Source organism: Heterodontus francisci, chromosome 30 (genome assembly GCF_036365525.1).
Source record: "Heterodontus francisci isolate sHetFra1 chromosome 30, sHetFra1.hap1, whole genome shotgun sequence".
Lineage (NCBI taxonomy): Eukaryota > Metazoa > Chordata > Chondrichthyes > Heterodontiformes > Heterodontidae > Heterodontus > Heterodontus francisci.
Window position 1 is genome coordinate 32,092,510 of NC_090400.1, and position 22,752 is coordinate 32,115,261.

Below are 22,752 nucleotides of genomic sequence, written 5' to 3' on the forward strand. Positions count from 1 at the left end.
TCTTGCAAGAAGAGATCATTTTTAAAAATCTGTCCCAAACTTTATCCATCTACAGCCCTGCTTCAAATCATCTGTTGCTGAAACCCTTAGCCGTGCCTTTGTTACTTCTGAACATGACTATGCCAATACTCTGTTGGCCGACCTACTTTGTAACTTCCATAAACTTGAGCTTACTGTTAGTTCTGCTGCCCATACTTGTAGCAATTATATTAGCCCCCAGTCCTGAATGTTCTATTCCAGAAAGCCAGTTGGTGAAGGATAGGACTGGAGCCAATCTTTACACACTTCTATATTTATTTTTTTTTTTTTAGTTTTTAGAGATACAGCACTGAAACAGGCCCTTCGGCCCACCGAGTCTGTGCCGACCATCAACCACCCATTTATACTAATCCTACACTAATCCCATATTCCTATCACATCCCCACCTGTCCCTATATATTTCCCTACCACCTACCTATACTAGGGGCAATTTATAATGGCCAATTAACCTATCAACCTGCAAGTCTTTGGCATGTGGGAGGAAACCGGAGCACCCGGAGGAAACCCACGCAGACACAGGGAGAACTTGCAAACTCCGCACAGGCAGTACCCAGAATCGAACCCGGGTCCCTGGAGCTGTGAGGCTGCGGTGCTAACCACTGCGCCACTGTGCCGCCCCTATTTACAGAATTACACATTACAAGCACACACCTCCTAACCCAGCAATCACAGTTTTAGCCTGTGTCTATTTATAAGGAGCTCAAGTGAATGCCCAGTTCATGCCCAATACTTGCATACGTTTAAACATAATTAATATACAATTAACACTGAAATGTCTTGATTTTAAAATTCTCATCCTCATTTTCAAATTCCTCCATGGCCTCACTTCTCCCAATCTCTGTAACCCCTTCCACCATACAACCCTCAAAGATGTCTACGCTTCTCCAATTCTGGCATCTTATGCATCCTCAATTTTAACCACTCCATGCATTCAGCTGCCTAAGCCCTAAGCTCCAGAATTTCCTCCCTAAACCACCCCAACTCTCTACCTCTCCCCCTTTAAGATGGTCCTTAAAGCCTATCTATTTGACCAAACTTTTGCTTAATGCCTAGGTTATTGTCACACAACAATTGGAACACCAGTTTTACAAGCATACAAGTCAGCTTTATAACGCACACGTAATTCTGTGTTAATTAATATTAACTGTTAATTAACATCAACTGCTGCTGGAGGACCATCAGTTCGGTGAAAGATGCTCTTTGGTCTGCCCGAAACTTGCTGGTCTTCCAGCGCAGAGTTGTCCACGACCAAGTGTTGCAGACTGGCACATTCCAAGGTCCAGGGCTATGTGCTGAGGGACGCACTAAAGCTTGGGGCAGCCGCTGCAAAGGTGCGATGGGGAAAGACCACTGTGTAAGGTCCTCCCACCAAAGTGAACTGAGGGGCTGGACCCATGGGAAGCCCCTCGGGCTGTATACACCAAATATGGGTTTGCTGTAAAATGTACATGGCATGTAAAATGGAAGGGTTGTGAGGCAGCTCACTCCTGTATTGAAGAAAACTGATTTCCTTTGCACTTTTTGGAATGTCGACTTGGTGCTGTTTTGAACTGTGTTGTGAAGTTTTTTTTTTTAAACAGATTTTTATGAATAAAGTATATTTTGGGGGGAAAAAATTAAGTCCAAATTAAGAACAAAAATAAAAACAGCTGTCACATTCATTGGAAAAACAAAAATTGATGTTGGAGCAGCCTCAAACTGTCTTCTCATTCAGGATACTATCTTATCCAGTAAAAAAAAGACTAGCTTTCCCAGATGATAAAAGAGCTAACAGAGGAACAACAGTGGAAAGGATTACATCAAACTCAAGGTAAGCTCAGGTTTATTGTAAAGTTTACAGTCTTTTGATTCCTGCAATCCTCCAATATCAAATGCTGCACTTGCTCAGAAGATGGAAAAATCTAATATCGTAGTCTCCATTAATTTAGCTTGACATGTGTAGATTTGTATCTCTGTAGGAATTTAAATTTGCACGTTAGATTTGTATCCTCTGGATCTGAATTGATAATATTCCCCCTGCTGTGATAGTGTGTGTTCCTTTTTTTCCTTTGTTGTACTTTATTGTATCTGTGCACCATTTTAAATGATTCAGTCATATGTTTTACAGTATTTTCTACTAGCACAGTTGCATTTCATTACCCCATTACTGCATCTAAAAGAAGTACTGTACGTAAAACCAAAATGATGCCACACAAGTCTATTTCAGATCTGTGCCAGCAATTCCCACTGAATGGAAAAACTATAGTCCAGTTTGCAAAGAGGTCACAATTATAACAATTCCATTAGCTTTAATTTGATGTTTTTGCTAACCATTTAACAACTACTCTTTGAATATGAAGTGAAAGATAAAATATTCATTACCTATTTTGGAAATTTAACAAATAATGAGTAATAATTTTTTTTCAGTCAAAATCTTCTCTAGTGATTTTATGGACTATCATTTCACAAATATTTCTTCAAAATTAAAATAGTTAGTAACAAAAGCCAAGAATAAATTCAAATCACTGATCTCCACTATTGCAATCTTTTATTCATGAATATTTGATATGCTACAGGACTAAATGGTTGAATAATAATTTTAGATCTGACCGATATATAATGAAGTGGGCTCGGGTTTACAATTGAAATAGTGTATCCACATCCTTTTCATACAATCACAAAAGTAATTTTCTACACAATTCTGAACATTATAAAGTATAACTTAGAGAACTTTATTGAACAGTGGTCCAGTATCGTCATTAAGCTCAATATGCTGATACCAATAAGCCATTGAAAAAAATACTGTTTAATAACTACTTCAAATTCTTCTCATCACCAGTGATAGACTTGTAATCACTCGTATTTCACCCAAGTATCTCACATTTCAAAACGCTCTCTCCAAACATAATCTAGATATATAGAAGATAAATGCCATAATTGCACTGTTGACTGTTTTTCACAATTCAAGTTGACATAGTTGGGAAATTTAATACACATTACATTTTACTGAAATCCTATTGACAGCACTTATGTTTCAGCATTACTGAATGAATTAGGAACTGAAGGCCTTGCTACATTTTCAAAAGGATTGCCTAGAAGTGTTACTAATCACGTCCTATTTTGTGAGTTTTCTCTGGCCGGTCAATGCGATAAAGGTGTTCTGCTGGCAAGAAGTAGCCCAGGTATTCCACAGTGTCTGGGGTAGTGTCATAGTGATAGTGCCCACCCTCTCCATGATGGCTGAAACAATGGGTATGCTCCACTCGAAGGTCAAATCCCTTGTGAAAGAAAACAGGTCAACTAAAACATTTTAAAAATAGGGGCAGCAATAAAAATTGCGTAAATGAGCTCCAGCAAATGTTTAGGCAGGCCACTCCTGTATTTTATCAGAAAATTGCAAAATGCAACACGACAGTCTTGAATATCATCTTTCTTTGTAGCCATAAGAGAAATGGCAACATGTTGCCATTCTTATCACCCCTAAGAAGTGCAAGGTAAACAAGCATTGAAACAAAAATGAAGTATTTTAACATTGAGTGATTTTAATGTTGCAGTTTTTATCTCTAAAACAATATATCCTAATGATAGGAGTGCCAGATCAACTGGAAACCCATGAGTAATACACTATGAGATGGACCTCAATCTGAAAGACCAAAATATAATTCAAATAAGATGGGCTTTTTTACACAAACAAATTTGAGTGAGTTATGGTTACCTAAGAGTTTGGAGTCCCAACTTTTCTCCTGTTTGCTTGATGATTAATCAGGTTATATACACAATGCTGCATAAAGCAAAATGTAGGCTATCACAACACAAAGTTCAAGTTTCCCAAAGTTGCAATTATTAGTATGTTAGTTAAAAATACTATTTTCCCCCTTTTAATTGCAGGGAGTCTCCCCTCTCCTTTTGATATACCTCTCATGTCTCTCGAGATAAGGAGGCCCAAAAGAAAACAGCTCTGAGAGGTACTGATATCTACACATGTCCACTTTTCAGCAAGTATATGGCTATAATTAGCTGGAATGCTGACTTACAGCATTCCTATCCACAGCCCTAGGGCACTTAGACCAACTGTAGTACACTAACTGCTGCTTTGGCCGAGATCAGCTAACTCAGCAGAGACAAATATTGAAATAAAAACAAAGTGCTGGAAATACTCAGCAGCTCTGGCAGCATCTATGGAAAGAGAAGCAGATTTAATGTTTCAGATTAATGGTGCTTCTCTCTCCACAGATGCTGCCAGACATGCTGAGCATTTCCAGCATTTCTGTTTTTATTTCAGATTTCCAGAATCTGCAGCATTTTGCTTTTATTTTAGAGACAAATATTGAGCCTGGCATCTTCTGATGGCTTTATGTGATACCACATGCTGCATTTAACCATCAAAAGGACCTCCTAAAAGAAAATATAGGAAGTATATTCTTCATTCATAAAAGGTCACATCAAATTGAAAGTCTTTAAATCAAGATAATCCCTGAAAATAAAATATAAATCAGGTTTAAGTAAAATTTTGTGTTAAACATTGAATTAAAAGACAGAAATCAAGTAGTCAAACATCATTTGAATCTTTACTTTAAAAAGTGCTTGAAGTGCATAGAATACCTAATATTTATAAATGTTGGTCAGGCTTTAATACTTACCAAGTCCCGGGACACAAACACTGATTGGCAGATGAGAGGAGCGCTCATGTCAAAGAATTTCAGCCAATTGTTTACAGCCTCATCACTGCTCAAAGGACAGGGAGAAAATTCAGGCTAGAAAAAACAAACTCAACAACTTGAGAACCAAAGCGATACCAATCACAGCAACAGATGTCTCTTAAAACTAAAACACATCTGGTTATATTTATACACCTTGCACTTAATAAAAAAAAAATTATTTCACGTTCCTCCCAGTATCTGCTCAAGACCTAGCAACTAGAAGGACCCCTGCACGATAAGGATAGCTCCCAATACAGGAAGTCCTTGTTGAGGAAGAATTCATGGTAGATTCTAGGATTTCTCTCAGCACCTAGCAACCAGTTCAATTTTGGGAGTAACAATGGTTATTAGTAATCCCTCTTAACCATGGTCTACCCACCCTGGGGGTAAAGGGCTAGCTGGCAAAGATAAGGTCAGCCTATTGTTGAACACACCAGCTCACTAGCAACAGATTTTTTTTTCCAGAAAAGTGTTGCCCTGTAATCGCTGCTTCTACAAGGCAGCTTGGCAACACTTTGAAAAGTCTTATCAATTAGGCAAGTTCTTGGCAGAAGGCTGGTGCAGAAAGGCCTCTCCTGAGTTGGCACATGGCTGTAACTGGGTCAAAAGGCAAGGGCACAACTCTGGACATCCTGAAGGCACCAAGACGAAACTTTGACGCATAATCCATCAATTCAATGCGTCTAGTAGCAGGACCTCAAAAGATTCTGTATAAGAACAGGATAGGCAAAGAATTGGAAATTTGTGCTTAATGCAGACAAAACCATTAGCAATAAGTGATTGTGGTCCATCCAACTATCATACTCGTCAACATCCTCAGCAATCACTCCATTAATGATTCCCCTCAGATTTGGTTTCTCATTTACTATCTTAAGTAGCAGCTCATTGGTGGCAAGGTGGTAGAAATTGTACCTCTATTTTCTCAGGTATGGACTTGTAACCTTGGTGAAATTGGAAGCATGTGGATCATTAAATGTTCTACCTGTGGACCCAGATATAACAGTGCCCATGGTATGGGTCTGCTCACTGACTAAGACATACTTGTAGTGTAAGTTGGAGTGTCCTCAACTATCCTTGTCTGGGTGAAGATGCTCTTTAAAGCCTTAGCTTGTTTGATCCACTGAAGCTTCAATGTACAGAGCAATGAAGAATTCTGTTTCTGGATAGCCTTGTCTGAGGCGTTCCCAACATCCCATTGCTCTTCTTTTCAATTTTTTGGGGGTCTAGTGCTTTAAAAGTGGTGTAAATCCCTCCAGTAATGATGCTTACTTTGAGGCTCAGCAACTATGCAGCATTGGTATAGACTCTGGAGAGGCAAGGCAATCAACTATGTAAATAGTTCAACATGCCAATTATGTTCTAACAGCATTGTTCACCATCACTAAAACCTTGGATCATTAGCCTAAGTTACCTTCTTGGTCAAGAGGGAATTTCTCTTAGCTGTTAAGATGCTGACCTCAAGGCAGAAGGTGACTGCTGAGTCAGCATGGCTGAGAACTTGAAACTATCAGGTCAGCCACAAGAGGGATATTTGCAGTTCTACACAGACTGCTTCAGTATCTGAGGAGTTGCGAATGGTGCTGAACATTGTGCAATCATCAGCAAACATCTCCACTTCTGACTTTATGATTGAAGGAAGCTCATTGATGAAGCAGCTGAAGATGGTTGGGCCTAAGACACTACCCTGAGGAACTCCTGCAGTGATGTCCTGGAGCTGAGATAATTGACCTCCAAAAATCACAACCATCTTCCTTTGTGCTTAAGTACAACTCCAACCAGCGGAGAGTTTTCCCCTTGATTCTCATTGACTCCAGTTTTGCTAGGGCTCCATGATGCCATACTTGGTCAAATGCTGCCTTGATGTCAAGGGCAGTCACCTCTCTTGCATTCAGCTCTTTTGTCCAAGTTTAGACCAAGGCTGTGATGAGGTCTGGAGCTGAGTGGCCCTGGCGAAACCCAAACTGAGTGTCACGGAGTAGGTTATTGCTAAGCAAGTGCCGCTTGATAGCACTGTCGACGATGCTATATGTTTAAATTGCCTAAGTAAACTCTGAACATTTACTATATGCTTGAATTGCATATGGTAACATAAACCTTCAGGGGGAGATGTTCCTTTCTTTGAGTGGCTTATGCCCAATTTTCCAATAAGGGCTCTGCCCCAGCAAGCTTTTACATTCTGGCACTGAACAGGAAAATGTACCCTCAATGTCTCTGCAGTATTCTTGCCCATCCACACCCTTTCTGCCCTACCCCTCATATACAATTGCAGTACTATGTTGAAAACACCATATGCATTGGGACTCACCATAACATGAATCTTAGCTTTTCCTTTCTGAATTAGGAAAGTCCCTCCCATTCCTATAGGCTTATCTCCATAGTGTTGTTCAAGAGTTTCCCTCATGCAGCTTACAAAGTTACTCTGTCCTGTTCTTTTGCTGCTTCTTACTTCAACAACCTAGTAACAATCAGGTTATACCACATCAAAAATCAGCCTGTACACAAATGTACACATTTTATTATAAACCCATTAATGTATTTTAGATACATGCATTGAAATCGCACTGTGCAATATTAACCACAAATGCATCAACCCATTTCTTAACATATCACATGGTACCATTTCAAATCCACACAGAGAGAATGTCAATATTCCTTTATGGTGATCAATTTGGTGTAAGTATCATTACTAAACTTCTAAACAGTGATGCAAAAAGTGTGACAAAAGAAGTAAAATGGATTTAAAAAATACAACGCAAAATCAAAATACGGCAGATGCTGGAAATCTGAAATAAAAACAGAAAATACTGGAAATTTTCAGCAGGTCAGGCAGCCTCTGTGGAGATAGAAATAGAATTAACATTTCAGATCTGTGACATTTCATCAGAACTGGCTTTTTTAAAAAAACAATGGCTTGATGTTCAGTGCTGGGGTCATGGTCCAAGGGGAGGTAGGAGGAAGTATCGAGAGTTGGCATTTGACCTCTGCCCAGTACAGGCCAGTATGCCTGACAACAGCACCATCCTTGTCAGCAGATCACAGAGCTAAAATGTTAACTCTGTTTCTCTTTCTACAAATGGTGCCAGAACTGCTGAATATTTCCCAAATTTTCTGCTATATATTATATAAAAAATACAATGCGTTAGCTATTGGCTGTTCAGTGCAATACACAAACCAGAGTACTAATGGAAAATTCTGTGGCAAAAACTACAGCTATTCAATGATCTTGATGATAGAAAGTACCACTTTTGAGGGAATATTTTATTTCTGTATACATAAAAATTCAATAGCAAGGAGTCATTGGCACTTTTAAGAGTGATGCTGCCTTAGACATGTCATTTCCTGCCCACCATCTGGATCTCCTGCACCTTCTGTCAAACAAATGTCCAAACTCCCAGACAAGGACACAGACTGCCTGCAAACCATTTACACCCATACTCTTCATTTTGCTTCCCAGATCACACTGTGGGATCCCATTTCCACAAATCAGACTTCAGGAATGCAAACATGTATAATTTGATAGGTTGCATCTTGGAGCTGAAAAGCTAAGTAGCGGTTGTTTTTAACAGATCAGAGGAAAGCTACCAAAGCTTCGAGCACATCCAGGAGCACTGCTATACTATTCTAGCGTCCTCATAAGCACATGGAGAGCTTCCAGAAAAGAACTAATACAAATATAACTTTATTCTGTCAGACATTTCGTGATAAGGCACTATATAAATGCATGTATTATACTCTTAAGCGGCCATGTTTGATGTTACTTCCTGCACTTGCATGAGTCACAATTTCCTCCAGCTAAACAAGACTAAAGCCACTGTTTTCAGTCCCCGCCACAAATGACCATGACCCACTGACTCCATCCACTTACTCGGCCACTATCTCAGGTTAAACTGGACTATCTAATATCCTGGCATCATTCTGGACTCTAAACTGAGCTTTCTACCCCACATCCTATATCTATCACCAAAACTGCTGACTTTCACCTCTGCAAGACTACCCAAAACCACCCCTACTTCAGTTCTTCCACCACTGACATCTTTATTTATACCTACTTCCTGGTCTTTATTTACCCATTCATTCCAACTTATCAAAATCTCTGCCCCATTTGACCATCACCCCACTTCCTCAATGACTCATACCGAATCCCAGTCTCCCAGTTCATTATTTAGAATCTTTGTGCTCACCTTTAAGTCCTTCCATGGCATTTCCTTACGATACTTTTGCAATCTCCACCAGACATATATCTCTACCCAAATGCTCTGTTCCCCTAACTCTTGCCTTCCATGCATTACCTCTCGTCCCTTTGTCTCATTTTTGGTGGAAGAGCATTCAGCTGCCTTGATTATATTTTTGGAACTCCCCTTCAAAATATCTTTTCCTTTGACTGAGATTTTGGTCACTTCTCCTAACTCACCCTTCTGACTTAGCTTCCATTTGTGAAACACCTTGGAATGTTTTCCTACATTAAAAGGCATTATGTAAACAGGTTGTTGTGCTTCTCTTGCCTCAAAACCACTATTTAGAATCCATAAAAAGGTACCATCGTAGATTTCCCCTTCCATTAGGAAAAGTCAAATCTGAATTTGGCAAACATTTAATAGAATGTTTGTGTTTTTGATATAGTAAATACACACTGATATGGAACTTACACTCATATAAACAGTATAAAATACTTTATTCAGAAAATATCAAGAGGATTCTGTTCACCTTGCCTGGTTTCCCCTCACTAATGTACAGGTTTGCCAGTAGTGCAAAATCACAAGTCTTGTACTTTTCACCATATTTCTCCAGGATACACCCACCCGTAACAGGGTTGATTTTGGCACTGTAACTGTGATTCACCTCAGGTTTACCATCTCCTTTGGTAGAGACATTGGGCATAAGCTAAAATAAAACAAACCACATAAATCAGTAATTAGAATATCTTGCACATCACATCAGGAGATTTACAGAATGAACTCCAACTGTAATAAGTTACTAGTAAACTATATTTATTGAACAGTTCTCAACACAAACAGAACTTCTTTGTCGTCAGAATTTAACAGTAGTTGCTGTAGGCTCCACTTTCCTCACAGTTGTCACAAATACATCTTTTGGACTCCTCTCACCTTATGCACAAAAATACTGATCATCTCTTATCTGATTCCTTCGAGTGCTAAGAATTACGTTGACAACCAATTTAAGATGGTCAGTAGGGCTTGCAGTTTGGCACATTTGCGTATACTGGAAGCTACATATATTAATACACAGAGCCCGTTCTTTGCAGACAGAAAGAATATGTACAAACATTGCGCCTGTTTCAGCTGAACAAAATAAGTGACAGCCATTAGCTGGTTCATTCCTCAGCCCTTGACCAATCAGAATCAAGCTGCCTGGTTTAAATTTCAAACAAAGCTTGGCAGTTAACTGTCAGTCACCGTAAACTGGTGCATTCGCCATGGCAATGCCTCTCCCAATCAGAGTTCACTTGCCAACCAATCAGCACTCTCTTCTCATGCAGTATAAGTTGTTGTTTTCCTTGTTGGTTATTCTTGAGATTGCGAATAGTTGAGGGTCCAGCACTGATCCTTGTAGCACTCCACTAGTTACAGCATGCCAATCTGAAATGCCCTATTTATCCTTACTCTCTGCTTCTTGTCCATTAACCAATCCTCCATCCATGCTATTGTATTTCCTCAACTCCATAAGCCCTTGTCTTGCTTATTAACCTTTAAGGAACATAGGACTTTGAATCAGGAGCAGATCATTCAGCCCTTCGAGCCTGCTCCGGCATTCGATAAGATCATGGCTGATCTGGTCTCAAATTCACTTTCCTGTCTGATCCCCATAACCCTTGAATCCCCTATCAAAACTCTATCTAACTCAGCCTTGAATAAATTCAATGATCCAGCCTCCATTGCTTTCTGGGGAAGAGAATTCCACAGTGTTACAACCAAGTAAGATAGGGGTCTAGGGGTTCCCTCTTAGCCTTTGCCTGGTTTAACCGTAACAGGGTTTAATTTTAAAAACACCGTGTTTTTAGCTCCCCCTCAGTGAATCCTTGTTCACTGCTTTCCAATTGTAAGGCAAAGAAATCAGACAGGTTTTCTTAGATTTAAACAAGAAAGGTGGAAGTTTAATCTTAAACTAAGCTCTAATTCGGGTAACGGCTACGAATACACGATGCGACCATGCTAGCATGCAAACGCAATAAACACACATGCAGATAGAGACAGAAAAAGTAGAAGGAATAAAGGGGAAACGTTTGAGGCAATATCTGATAGTTATTTACGGTCCTTTGAGTTCAATGTGGAGTCTTTGGTTGCCGCTAAATCTTGCTGTTCGTTGGGGCCCAGTGCATGCTTTAATTTGTTTCGATGTAGGAGTCTTTTCTCTCTTGAGGTTTATGTGTCTTCAGCGGGTCTGGAGGTTCGTGAGAAAGCAAGAGAGCCAGCCAAGAGAGAGGCTGTCTTGTTCCAGGTTGAGTTACAATCTGCCGTCCGACCCCAAGCAGTCCTGTGTCTAGTTCAAAAAGCCTGGACCAGCCGGTTAGTCATGTGACCAGCTGGCTTACCCACTCCTGCGTTTGTGAATTCCAAAATTCTCAGTGGGGTGGGGGGGCGGTGGTGTAGTGCTGTCTCCCACCTCGACAAGATGCAGATCACCATTGCCCAGCCCAATCTTTGTTAACTGAACCAGTGAAAAATTCTTTTGTCTCTCCAAGCACTGTCTTTTAGTATGCAAACGTCCTCCAGCCAAGTGTCTGGTGATCTCTTGTAAAATAAGTCATTTCTTCACTCCAGCAACAGTTTAAAATAAATGTTCATATGACAAAATTAACATACTTCATTCTTGGCAGGTGAGGGCCTTCATGACAACAGATTAATGACCCTTTGAGGACAAAAATTTCTTCTCATCTCCATCTTAAAAGGGAGACCTCTTATTCTTAAACTGTGTTCCCTAGTTCTAGTCTCCCCCACAAGAGGAAATATCCTCCCGGTATCTACTCTATCAAGTCCTCTCAGGATCTTATATGTTTCAATAAGATCACCTCTCTTTCTTCTAAACTCCAATGGGTATAGGCCCAACCTATTCAACCTTTCTTCATAAGATAAGCCCTTCATCCTCGGGCTTAGTTGAGTAAACCTTCTCTGAACTGCTTCTAATGCAATTATATCCTTTTTTCAAATAAGGAGACCAAAACCGACAGTACGCCACATGTGGTCTCACCAAGGTCCTGTACAGCTGCAGTAAAACTTCCCTACTTTTATACTCTATTCCACTTGCAAAAACGCCAACATTCCATTTACCTTCCTAATCGCTTGCTGTACCTGCATACTAGCCTTTTGTGATTCATTTACCAGGACACCCAGATCCCTCTGTACTATCGAGTTCTGCAATCTCTCTTCATTTAACTAGCTTTTCTATTCTTCCTGCCAAAGCGGACACAGTCACGTAACCTATCTATATCCTTTTGTCGACTCTTAACCTCCTCTTGACAACTTACTTTCCTTCCCACCTTGTTGTCATTGGCAAATTTAGCTACCATACATTCGGTCCCTTCATCCAAGTTATTGATATAAATTGTAAACAGTTGAGGCACCAGCACTGATCCCTGTGGCACTCTCCACTAGTTACACTTTGCCAACCCAAAAAAGACCCATTTATCCCTACTCTCTGCTTCCCGTTAGCTAACCAGTCCTTTATCCATTCTAATGTTACCCCTACACTATGTGCTCTTATTTTGTGTAGTGACCCTTGATGTAACGCCTTATCAAATGCCTTTTGGAAATCTTAAGTACATCACATCTACAGGTTCCTCTTTATCCACCTTGCTTGTTACTTCCTCAAAGAACTTTAATAAATTAGTTAAATACGATTTCCCTTTCACAAAACCATGCTGACTCTGTCTGATCCCATTATGATTTTCCTGCTATAACCTCCTGAATAATGAATTCTAGTAATTTCTCCATGACAGATGTTAGGCTAACTGGCCTATAGTTTCCTGCTATCTGTCTTCCTTCTTTCTTGAATAATGGTATTACATTTGCTATTTTCCAATCCACTGGGACCCTTCCAAAACCTCAGGACTTTTGGAAGATTATACCCAAAACCTCTACTATCTCTGCAACCACTTCTTTTAAAACTCTGGGATGCAGGCCATCTGATCCTGGGGACTTGTCCACCTTCAGGTCTAATAGTTTCCCCAGCACCTTTTCCCTGATGATGGTGATTATTTTAAGTTCCTCCCTCCCTTTCACCTCATGATTTTCAAGAACGTTTGGCAGGTTTTCTAAGTCTTCGACAGTGAAAACAAACACAAAATACCTGTTCAATGCCTCTGCCATTTCCTTGTTTTCCATTATTAATTTCCCAGACTCATTCCCTAGAGGACCAACTCTAGCTTTAGTTATTCTTTTCCTATTTAAATAGTTGTTGAAACTCTTACTATCTGTTTTTAAATTACTAGCTAGTTTTCTCATATACTCTACTTTCTCCCTCTTAATTTTCTTTGTCATTCTTTGCTGGTTCTTAAAATCTGTCCAATCTTCTGACCTACCACTGATCTCTGCAGATTTGTACAGTGTTTCGTTTAATTTGATACTATCCTTAACTTCCTTATTTAGCCACGGATGATGCATTCTTCTCAAAGAATCTTTCTTTCTCACTGGAATAAATCTTTGCTGAGAGTTATTAAATATCTCCTTAAAAGTCTGCCACTGCATCTCTACTGTCCTACCTATTAACCTAGTTTCCCAGTTCACTTTAGCTAGCTCTGCCTTCATATCCCTGTAATTACCTTTATTAAAGTTTAAAACACTAGTCTTAGACCCACACTTCTCCCTTTCAAATTTTATCAAATGCCTTTTGGAAATCCAAATATACTATATCCACTGGCTCCCCTTTATTTATTCTATTAGTTACATCCTTAAAAATCTCAAATTTGTCAACCACGATTTCCCTTTCGTAAAACCATGTTGACTCTGTCAGATCATACTATGATTTTCTAAGCGCATTGTTAAGACTTCCTTAATAATAGAATCCAGCATTTTCCCCAACGATTGATGTCAGGCTAACTGCTCTGTAGTTCCCCATTTTCTTTCTCCCTCCTTTCTTGAATAGAGGTGTTACATTTGCTAACTTCCAATCTGCTGGGACCGTTCGAGAATCTAGGGAATTTTGGAAACTCATAACCTGTGCTTCCGCTAATTCTTTTAGAACCCTAGGACGTAGGCCATCAGGTCCTGGGAATTTGTCGGCTTTTAGTCCTTAATGTTTCTCCAATACTTTTTTTCTGCTGATATTAACTACTTTAAGGTAGTCACTTTTATTAGCCCCTTGGTTATCCTCTATTTCTGATATGTAATTTGTGTCTTCCACTGTGAAAACAGACACAAAATATTTGTTTAACGTCTCTGCCATTTCCCATGATAATTTCTTCTGTCTCTGCCTCTAAAGGACCAATGTTTACTTTAGCTACTCTCCTGTAAAAGCTTTTACAATCTGTTTTTATAATCCTAGCTAGCTTATTCATTCAATTTTTTTGCTTATCAATTTTTCAGTCACCCTTTGCTGGTTTTTAAAACTCTCCCAATCCTCTGGCTTATGACTATTCTTAACATTATAAGCCTCTTTTAATCTAATATTATCCTGAACTTCCCTAGTAAGCCACGGATGCATCTTACTCGGAGTATTTTTTACTGGAATGTATTTTTGTTGAACATTATGAATCGTTTCTTTAAATGTTTCCCACTATTCATTTACCACCATACCTTTTAGTCTACTTACCCAATCAACTTGAGCCAGCTCTCCCCTTATAGTCATTTCATTGCATATAAGAGTCTCAAGTACATTGCTTTCAAACTTAATATGGAATTCAATTGTCTTAGGAGGTATTTTCAAATGGGACATTTTCAATGGTCAAACCTAATGTATCAGGTTACAATAAGTGTTTATCATACGTGTAAGGAATATTTATAATTTGTACCTCTGCATTCACACCCACAGCTTTAAATGACGCTGCTCCAGCTCCAAGGATGAAGGCACTGGGCAGTTCCACTTCATTAGCGACAGTGTTCAGATTATAGATCTGTGATTGGAAATAAAAAAAGTTCCTTTATATTACAGAAAACCTCCTGTGGTGGTATTTGCTGTCAGTTGAAGGATGTACGTTGTCTAAGATCAAGAATATTAACCACGTGAAGTATGGGTTTGAGTTCCCTTCAGGCTACTAAACTGTTACGTAAATGGAGGTCAATTAAGAATCTACAGCTGCTATATCTTGGTATGTTTTCCTGCATTCAAAGGTGTTATATAAAGGCAAGTTCTTGTTTATAGAGTGCTCTTGACAGATCAAACTCGTAATACTGTATTACTGTGAAAGAAGGGGACAACGTATGAAGAACGATCCTTCGAATAAGAGGACTAAGTTGTAAGGAAAGACTGCTTTGAAAGGAGAAAACTAAGGGATGAATTATAATGATATGCAAATTGGTAAACCAGAACACTACTTCAAGTTGAATTGTAATAAAACTCAAGGCAAATTTATGACCGATTTTTATTTTATTCACTCAAGGGATGTGGACATCGCTGGCTAGGCCAGCATTTATTGCCCATCCATAATTGCCCTTGAGAAGGTGGTAGTGAGCTTCCTTCTTCAACCACTGTAGTCCTTGGGGTGTAGGTACAGCCAGAGTGCTGTTAGGATGGGTTCTTTGTCACACAGAGATCTGATCAACCTTTAGAATAGAGTCCTGGATAGGAAGTGATGGCAAAAGCACAGAAAACATTTAAGAGAAAGCTGGATGTTTTAATAGGGGACTAATAATTTTTCTAGATACATTAACTAAGGTAGACCTAAAAGCCTTCCTCATCAGTACTTATTCTGTATCCTTGGGTAAGTGTATTGGCGTTTAAACGTATAGTGGTTATAATTGAAAGGTCCACATTGGGTTATCAGATGTCAAACCCCAAGAATAAGATTTACCAAAAGGAAATTCTCCTCACTTTCTCAGTTTGTGGAAGAGGTACAAGGTAAGGAACTCCTCCCACATCTGCTAGTCGAGGTTTTCCACAGAGCCCTGTAAAATAAAAGCACATTGTAATAAAGGTTAGCTCTAAAAAATTCAATAAAGTCAAATAACCTTTAATATGTATTAAATGCTAATTTCAACCCTTGTGAAAAGAAAAACAAATAATTTTAAGGTGTAATGAGAAATCTAGTTTGTCTTAGTGTTTGGAAGCCCCAAGTGAACTAAAATGGTAAATAAATATACTATTGCAGGTACAAATTAATCTTCTCCATGGATCTGATCTCTCACCATTTTCCAATCCTTTGACACTGGTATATTCTTCATTTGCTACTCCACCAATAGCACCAATTCTTTCAGCCACTACATGCCACCCTCTGGAATGCCTTCCTAAATGTCTCAGCCTACTCACTTTCCTGCTTCTTTTCAAAATCTGCCTGCAAAGCATGCACTGAACTCTACAGAGCAGAGGTCAAACGTGAATAAGTATTCCAAGAAGCCTTTTTGTACTAAAGAATGTATTTATAAACTGGTACTGGAGACAGAAAAAAAAAAAGAGTATTAAAAAAGTGACTCCACTTGAATTGGAGTTTACTAATTTTCCTCTCTTCATCTCTTCCCTGGTACAATGCATCTTACTCCAGCTGACAGGGCAGGTCTGCTCCCAAGCTTTAGTCATCTGCAATCTCAATAATTTCAGCAAAAAAAAAAGTGAGCGCGCAAAATGAAATTGAATCCCTAGGAGATGTGCAAGAACAGACTAGAGCGAGTCCCCATCTTGATTTTCTCTCCTTCCTAGAAGGGAAGGACTTCATCTACACAATGTCTTGCCCACAATAATGAACTCCTCATTTGGGGAAGACAGCGGGTCAAACCTGCGACCTGCTGCTCTATAATACCCACTTATTCTAAAGTCAATGTTTTCCGCATCGGCTCACTTAGAAGGTTTTCTCAGTTCATTATCTGCAGTGAAATTGGAAACACCTATATTATTCACATTTACATATTCCATTATTATAAATAGCGATGAGACAAAAGCTTCAACTTTCAGAGGTTTACCGCTTATTTATTCTTTACATTTCACATTACTCTTCTGCTCTTTCATATTGACAAAACAGATTTTTTTAGGGTGAGAAATTAGGAACTTTGGAGGAGCAAAGGGATTTGTGTGTCTACGTACATAAATCATACACAGACTAAGTAAGTGTGCCGGACTCGATAGGCCAAATGGTCTCCTTCTGTGCTGTAATGACGCTATAACTATGGCAGCTGGACTTCAATGTGGGGAGGTGTATGGTCATCAACGTGTATGATCAAAAAAAGACAAATTAGGATATTTTCTTTACGGTGAGAAACTAGATGCTGTGAAAGAGCAAAAGGATTTTGGTGTCCATGTATACGAATTACTCCATGCTAGTGTACAGGTACAAACTATAATCAAAAAGGCTAATGGCATGTTGGCCTTTCTCTCAATGGGTTGCGATACACAATAAGGAAATGATGCTTCAGTTGTACAGAGCTGTGATCAGACCTCATCTCGAGTGTTGAGGTCACTTTTGGATACCGAATCACAGGATAATGGGGATTCACCAAAATGACAGCAAAGCTTAAAGTGTTAAATTATGGTAAGGTTGTATAAACTTGGTTTATATTCCCTGAATTTAGAAGATGGAGGGGATATCTAATCAAGATCTTTAAAATGATAAAAGGAATGGATATTTTCACTATATCTATCCTCTCCTCTCTGATGGGGAATCTTAAAATTAGAGCTAGGCCATTTAGGAGTGAAATCAGGAAGTACTTTTTCACACAAAAGACAGTGAAAGTCTGGAACATTCTCCCTCAAAAGGTTGTGAATGCTGGGTTGATGGAAATTTTCAGGACTCAGATTAATAGAAATATGTTGAATAGGTGTATCAAGGGATATGGAGCAAAGACAGATAAACTAATAAACTGGTTTATTTTACATAGGATGCATGATTAAGAGCTTAGGAACAACAATAGGCCATTCAGCCCCTTAAACCATGCCACTAGATCAGATACAGATCAGCCATGACCTAATAGCATGGCTTGAGGGGCTGAATGGCCTATTATTGTTCCTAAGCTCTTAATCATGCACTCCATGTAAAATAAACTAGTTTATTGGTTTACAATTGATTTTGTCTCAGTAGATTGCTGCCAATCCACTTCCAGTAGATTGGAGAATCATACACGGAGGCATATGCAAAAATCTTGGATCCTCCCAAGCTGGCACATGGGGCCTCAGCTTAACGTCTCATCTGAAAGACTGCACCTCCAAAAGGACGGCACTCCTTCAATACTGCATCAGCAATACAGCATCAGCCTTGATTTGTTTTTTGCTCAAGCCCTGGAGTGGGACTTGAACCCAGAACCTCATGACTCAGAAGTGAGTGGCTACCAAGTGCTACATTATAACAATGCCTACCGTTTAAAAGTACTGCAGTGGCTGTAAACTGCTTTGAGATATCTGGTGGTCACGAAAAGCACTATACAAATGGAGTCTTTCTTTTTTATTGCTATGCTGTAAGAGCACCAGATTTGGGTCATTGAGTTATCAATACACTTACAGAACTGCCTTTTCAAATGAGCACAAGACATAGGTACTGGGAGAAATCCAGAAGTATGCCAATAACATTCATTAAAGTTATTTACCACTACAAAATGAACAATTTCCAGCTCACAATTTTTTTATCGGTATTCTGCACAATCTGCAGCACGATCAGAGCTAGTGTGAGCAGTTTCAAAGATTTACCTCTTGCAATAATGATTAAATGTGCTGATTTGCACAGCATGCAATGATTAACAGTTTATTGGAACAGACATCCAGTTTTCAAACTAGTCAACATGTTAAAGCACATACGATTCAAAGATTTTGAGTGAGTCAGCAGTCTATTAATTTGAGAAACCAAGTCAATGAAATAAAATCAGGAAGTACTAGAAATACTCAGGAGGTCTGACAGCATTTGTGGAGAGAGAAACAGAGTTAATGCTTCGAGTTGGCTATGACTTTTCCTCAGAACCAAAGGTAGAAATGTGATGGGTTTTATGTCGTTGGAAGGGGGAAGGAAGAACAAAAGGGAAGGTCTGTGATAGGGTAGAGGCCGGTAGAGATTAAATGACAAAATGTCATGGAATAAAAAGCAAAGGGAGCAGACACACAGTAGCCACGTGTTAGAATAACAGATTCTCAACTAGCAGAGCGGAATTCAAATTGCAGACCCACTGTTGTGTCTACTCACCCCTCCCCCGTAGGGTAAGACAATCTTTGATAGGTCAAATACAAGTGGCAATCGTCCCTTCCAGGGCTAAATCAAGCATGTCTCAAGACAGGTTAATCAAGACATACCTTTAGTAGTGTCCCTGGAAAACAGCCATAGAATGTAATATTCTACAAACCAGACTTTGGGAGCATACATTAAGAGGTGAATTTAACAGACCACCCCCCCACCCCCAACCGATGTTGGGGGGTTGTGGGGGCAGAAAATGCCTCCGGCAGAGGCCCGCCCTGGGACTCGACGCCAGGAAGGCCCAGCCCAATACTGCCAGCAGCAGTGAGGCCTTCAGACAGCCCCACTGCCGCTCGGCGATGAGAGCCAAATTTACATATGTAAAATAATTTAAATAAAATGAATGTCACCATTGCGCTCTCACCGTCCGTCCTGGAGCAACACTGAGGCCAGTGACTGGCACCCTCGTGCCTTCGGATCCCTGTCCGGGTATCTGAGGCGGAACACTGGTGAAGAGGGGGGAGCAAGTAAGTTTTTCAGTGGGGGGGGGGGGGGGGGGTAGTAGGTTCAACTCATCTCATTGGTGTAAGGGATGGTTGGAAGGGTTACAGTGCAGAGTTTATGAACTTTGGTTGGAGGGGCGGGGAAGTTCAGGAGCACAAGGTAAGTATTTTGTAGGGCGGGGGGGAAAGAGGGCAAGGAATTAATTCTATGGTTACTGGGGGTTGGGAGAGGGTCACGGTTCAATTTATTTAATTTTTTTAGAATCAATCCAACTTTAAATATTTAAGTTAAAGTTAGAGCTTGAAGCCTTTTAAAAATGGCATCAGCACCTCGCAAAGGCTGCTGATGCCATTGCCGAGGATGGACTGCCCACCCCCTCCACATCATCGGGGTGGGCAATCCGCTCCGGCTATTTGAATGAGCAGTCATGTTTAATATCACAGCGGCTCCGCGACATGCAGCTGGACTGCCATTGTTTATATCCGCCGCCAAACAAATTTCAGCCCCAAATATAGAAGGAAATAGGATAGATTTAGGAAAATATTTAATAGTTTGCTGTTTTTACAAATGCATCTTTTATACATAGCAACTATTAGAGTTTTACTCCCTGTTACAAATAAAAATAAAACATGCAATTGTCAAGCTGACCAGACACAATACTTGTATGCTACTTACAATGAATTGACAACCTATTCTGGTGAAATTCCTCTGTTCAATATTTTAACAAAATCTAATAATCTGTTTATAGTAAACAGACTGACAACTGTTAAAATAGGAACAGGAGGAACTTATACTTATTAGTGTTTTAGAGTCATAGAGAGATACAGCACTGAAACAAGCCCTTCGGCCCATCAACCACCCATTTATACTAATCCTACATTAATCCCATATCCCCACCTTCCCTCAATTCTCCTACCACCTACCTACACTAGGGGCAATTTACAATACCAATTTACCTATCAACCCGCAAGTCTTTGGCTGTGGGAGGAAACCGAAGCACCCGGCGGAAACCCATGCGGTCACAGGGAGAACTTGCAAACTCTGCACAGGCAGTACCCAGAATCGAACCCGGGTCGCTGGAGCTGTGAGGCTGCGGCGCTAACCGCTGCACCACTGTGCCACCCTCATTACATCAATCTTATCTGTAGTTCAATGTTTAATTCTCCACAGCATTATGATGCATGTTTGGCATCCAACTCACATTTTGTTCAAACATACACGGTTATTTGCTTCCTGCATTTAAAGTTAAGAATTTTATAAATTGTCATCTCTTTCAAATGCAGTAGGAGTTGTACTTAACCTGTAGCAGCAAAAGTGAAAGGTTCCTGTGTAAGATCTGGGCAGTCCACAACAGACACCTGAACCTCTGCAAAGTTTTTCTTCAGCCCATCCTGCAGCACTGAAAGAGAAACAGCAAATTTGAAAAGGCATATTTTACTTCAAAATATTTTTCCAGTACATCTGCAGTAGTCTGGAAAATGATCCCCTTTTGCATCCAGCAATTTCATTATGATCCAGTCTAGCACCTATTAACTTTGCCACATATAATGATCATCACAGTATTGATTTTTTTTCTTGACAAATCCCTCCACCACCCTCTCTCCTCCTGAAAGTACTGACTTTTGCTGGGGTAGCTTTGTGAATAGCTGTAATACCTTAATATAAAAGCAAAATACCTTGCCTGAGTGGCTAGCATTCATGTATCTGTCTTAATAGTCAACTGCAAGGTGAATCACTACTGAATCCACTTCTATCTCATTCAACATTCACCACATGAAACAGCCAGCAGAATCACTACCGGGTGTGTGAATCTTGCCCAACTTTCTCCTTCAAAATCCAGTGGAATGAAGTCTAATTTTAGTGCCCCACCACAGCCCTAGCTGAGATCATTTAACACAGCACAACCCAGTGGTCAAAATGGAAACCTTTCTGGGCTCAACTATTATTGGAGAATCTTGTTAAGCCATTCGGAAAGCTCACTGCTAATTCAGAGTGGCTACTTATGAGTTCAAGCTAATTTTGCATTGTTTCACTTGACACCCTACCAATTTACTTGCCAGTTTGGGGGGTGGGGCTGTCATTGCCATTTATAATTGAAATTTCTAGGTAAAGTTGATTATAATTAATCACATTTAAATTGTCACAGTAGTAAACATACACACAGTCTACCAGATTAGAAATTTATGAAGCTATAATGCCATAGCTGCACTGCTGTTCAACCTGCAGCCCATAAACCAATACAGCCCTCAAAGCGGTTGCAAATCAGTCCTATTTGCACCAGAAGTAGAACCAGGGACCTTCCTCATTCCTCACCACTGGCAGGACCACCAATGAATAGAGACGTCACATTTATTTTTAAACACCTGGGAGTCCGGGATTTTTGCTGGTGTTATGAAGTATTAGTCCATTGATTCCTGAACCCGTGCAATGCGATAACGCATTGTTACAATTTAGTTTGCATTGCGTCCCCATAAAGCAAAAGAATACTGTACTATCACTGGAGCTTTTCTTACATTACACACAGTGCAGATTGTCGCTTTGCGACAGCTCCTTGCTTTACCTTCACAAAGTTCCTCCAAACTTGGGACATAAAATGCAGACTTCTCAATCCTCATAGCCATTGTACTCAATCCTGTCCGACTATGAGGCTTCCCAGAAAAAACATACTGTTTTATTGAACGCTGGTTACTCATTACACCAAGTTTGACCACTCCGAGCAATGTTGGTCATTGCAACAAAATCATAATAGAAGCGAGGGAATGGATTTGGGACTCAGGGGTTGTCCTTGGTAGGAGGGATGGAGCAGAGGGAAAGGGAGAACACTTTGGGTAGATCTGGGAGAAGAGGTTGAGCTGATTGCATAAAATGTCCAAAGTGGAAAATTGAGAGGCAGCGAAACAGAGAACTATTATGATGGCTACAAATTAACCTTTTTCTGCCCAAAGATCTGATCAGCAGCTGGTGTCACATGATTAGCATAGACCAATTTGGGGATCTGATTAATACTAACCCCAATTTTAACCTAACTTGCCCAGCAGCAATAGAGGAAGTTCAGGTTGGACAGTCATTTTACATCCCACCCAAAATTATTTTCCATTCATTTTAATAGAGAGCAAAATTGGATGGATTATAATTCAGATGTTGTACATCTGAAAACAATTGGTGTACACTTGCCAGTGTCTGCCTCCTATCGTCCCAAATTAAGGTTCCCCCGCCCTAGACCTGAACTCACATCTTTCTCTCCTTTCTCCCCTCTTGCCCCCCTCTATCTCACAC

The 22,752-nt window shown here is 39.9% G+C and overlaps 1 protein-coding gene across 4 annotated transcripts; it reads right to left on the reverse strand.

Annotated features, from left to right (window-relative positions):
• Nucleotides 1-2,549: 2,549 nt before the first annotated feature.
• c30h11orf54 (chromosome 30 C11orf54 homolog) lies at nucleotides 2,550-22,144 on the reverse strand. Of its 4 annotated transcripts, none has more exons than XM_068010289.1 (8): nucleotides 22,037-22,144; nucleotides 20,777-20,875; nucleotides 15,702-15,775; nucleotides 14,683-14,784; nucleotides 9,423-9,599; nucleotides 7,024-7,173; nucleotides 4,659-4,772; nucleotides 2,550-3,296 (listed from the first exon to the last, which is right to left on the reverse strand). In XM_068010289.1, the coding sequence occupies exons 1-8, from the start codon at nucleotides 22,095-22,097 to the stop codon at nucleotides 3,123-3,125; spliced, it is 951 nt and encodes a 316-aa protein (XP_067866390.1). In that variant the 5' UTR covers nucleotides 22,098-22,144; the 3' UTR covers nucleotides 2,550-3,122. The 4 variants fall into 4 exon arrangements, with proteins under 4 accessions (XP_067866390.1, XP_067866391.1, XP_067866392.1 ...); XM_068010290.1 differs by lacking the exon at nucleotides 22,037-22,144 and adding an exon at nucleotides 21,158-21,310; XM_068010292.1 differs by lacking the exon at nucleotides 2,550-3,296 and adding an exon at nucleotides 3,307-4,492.
• Nucleotides 22,145-22,752: the final 608 nt, after the last annotated feature.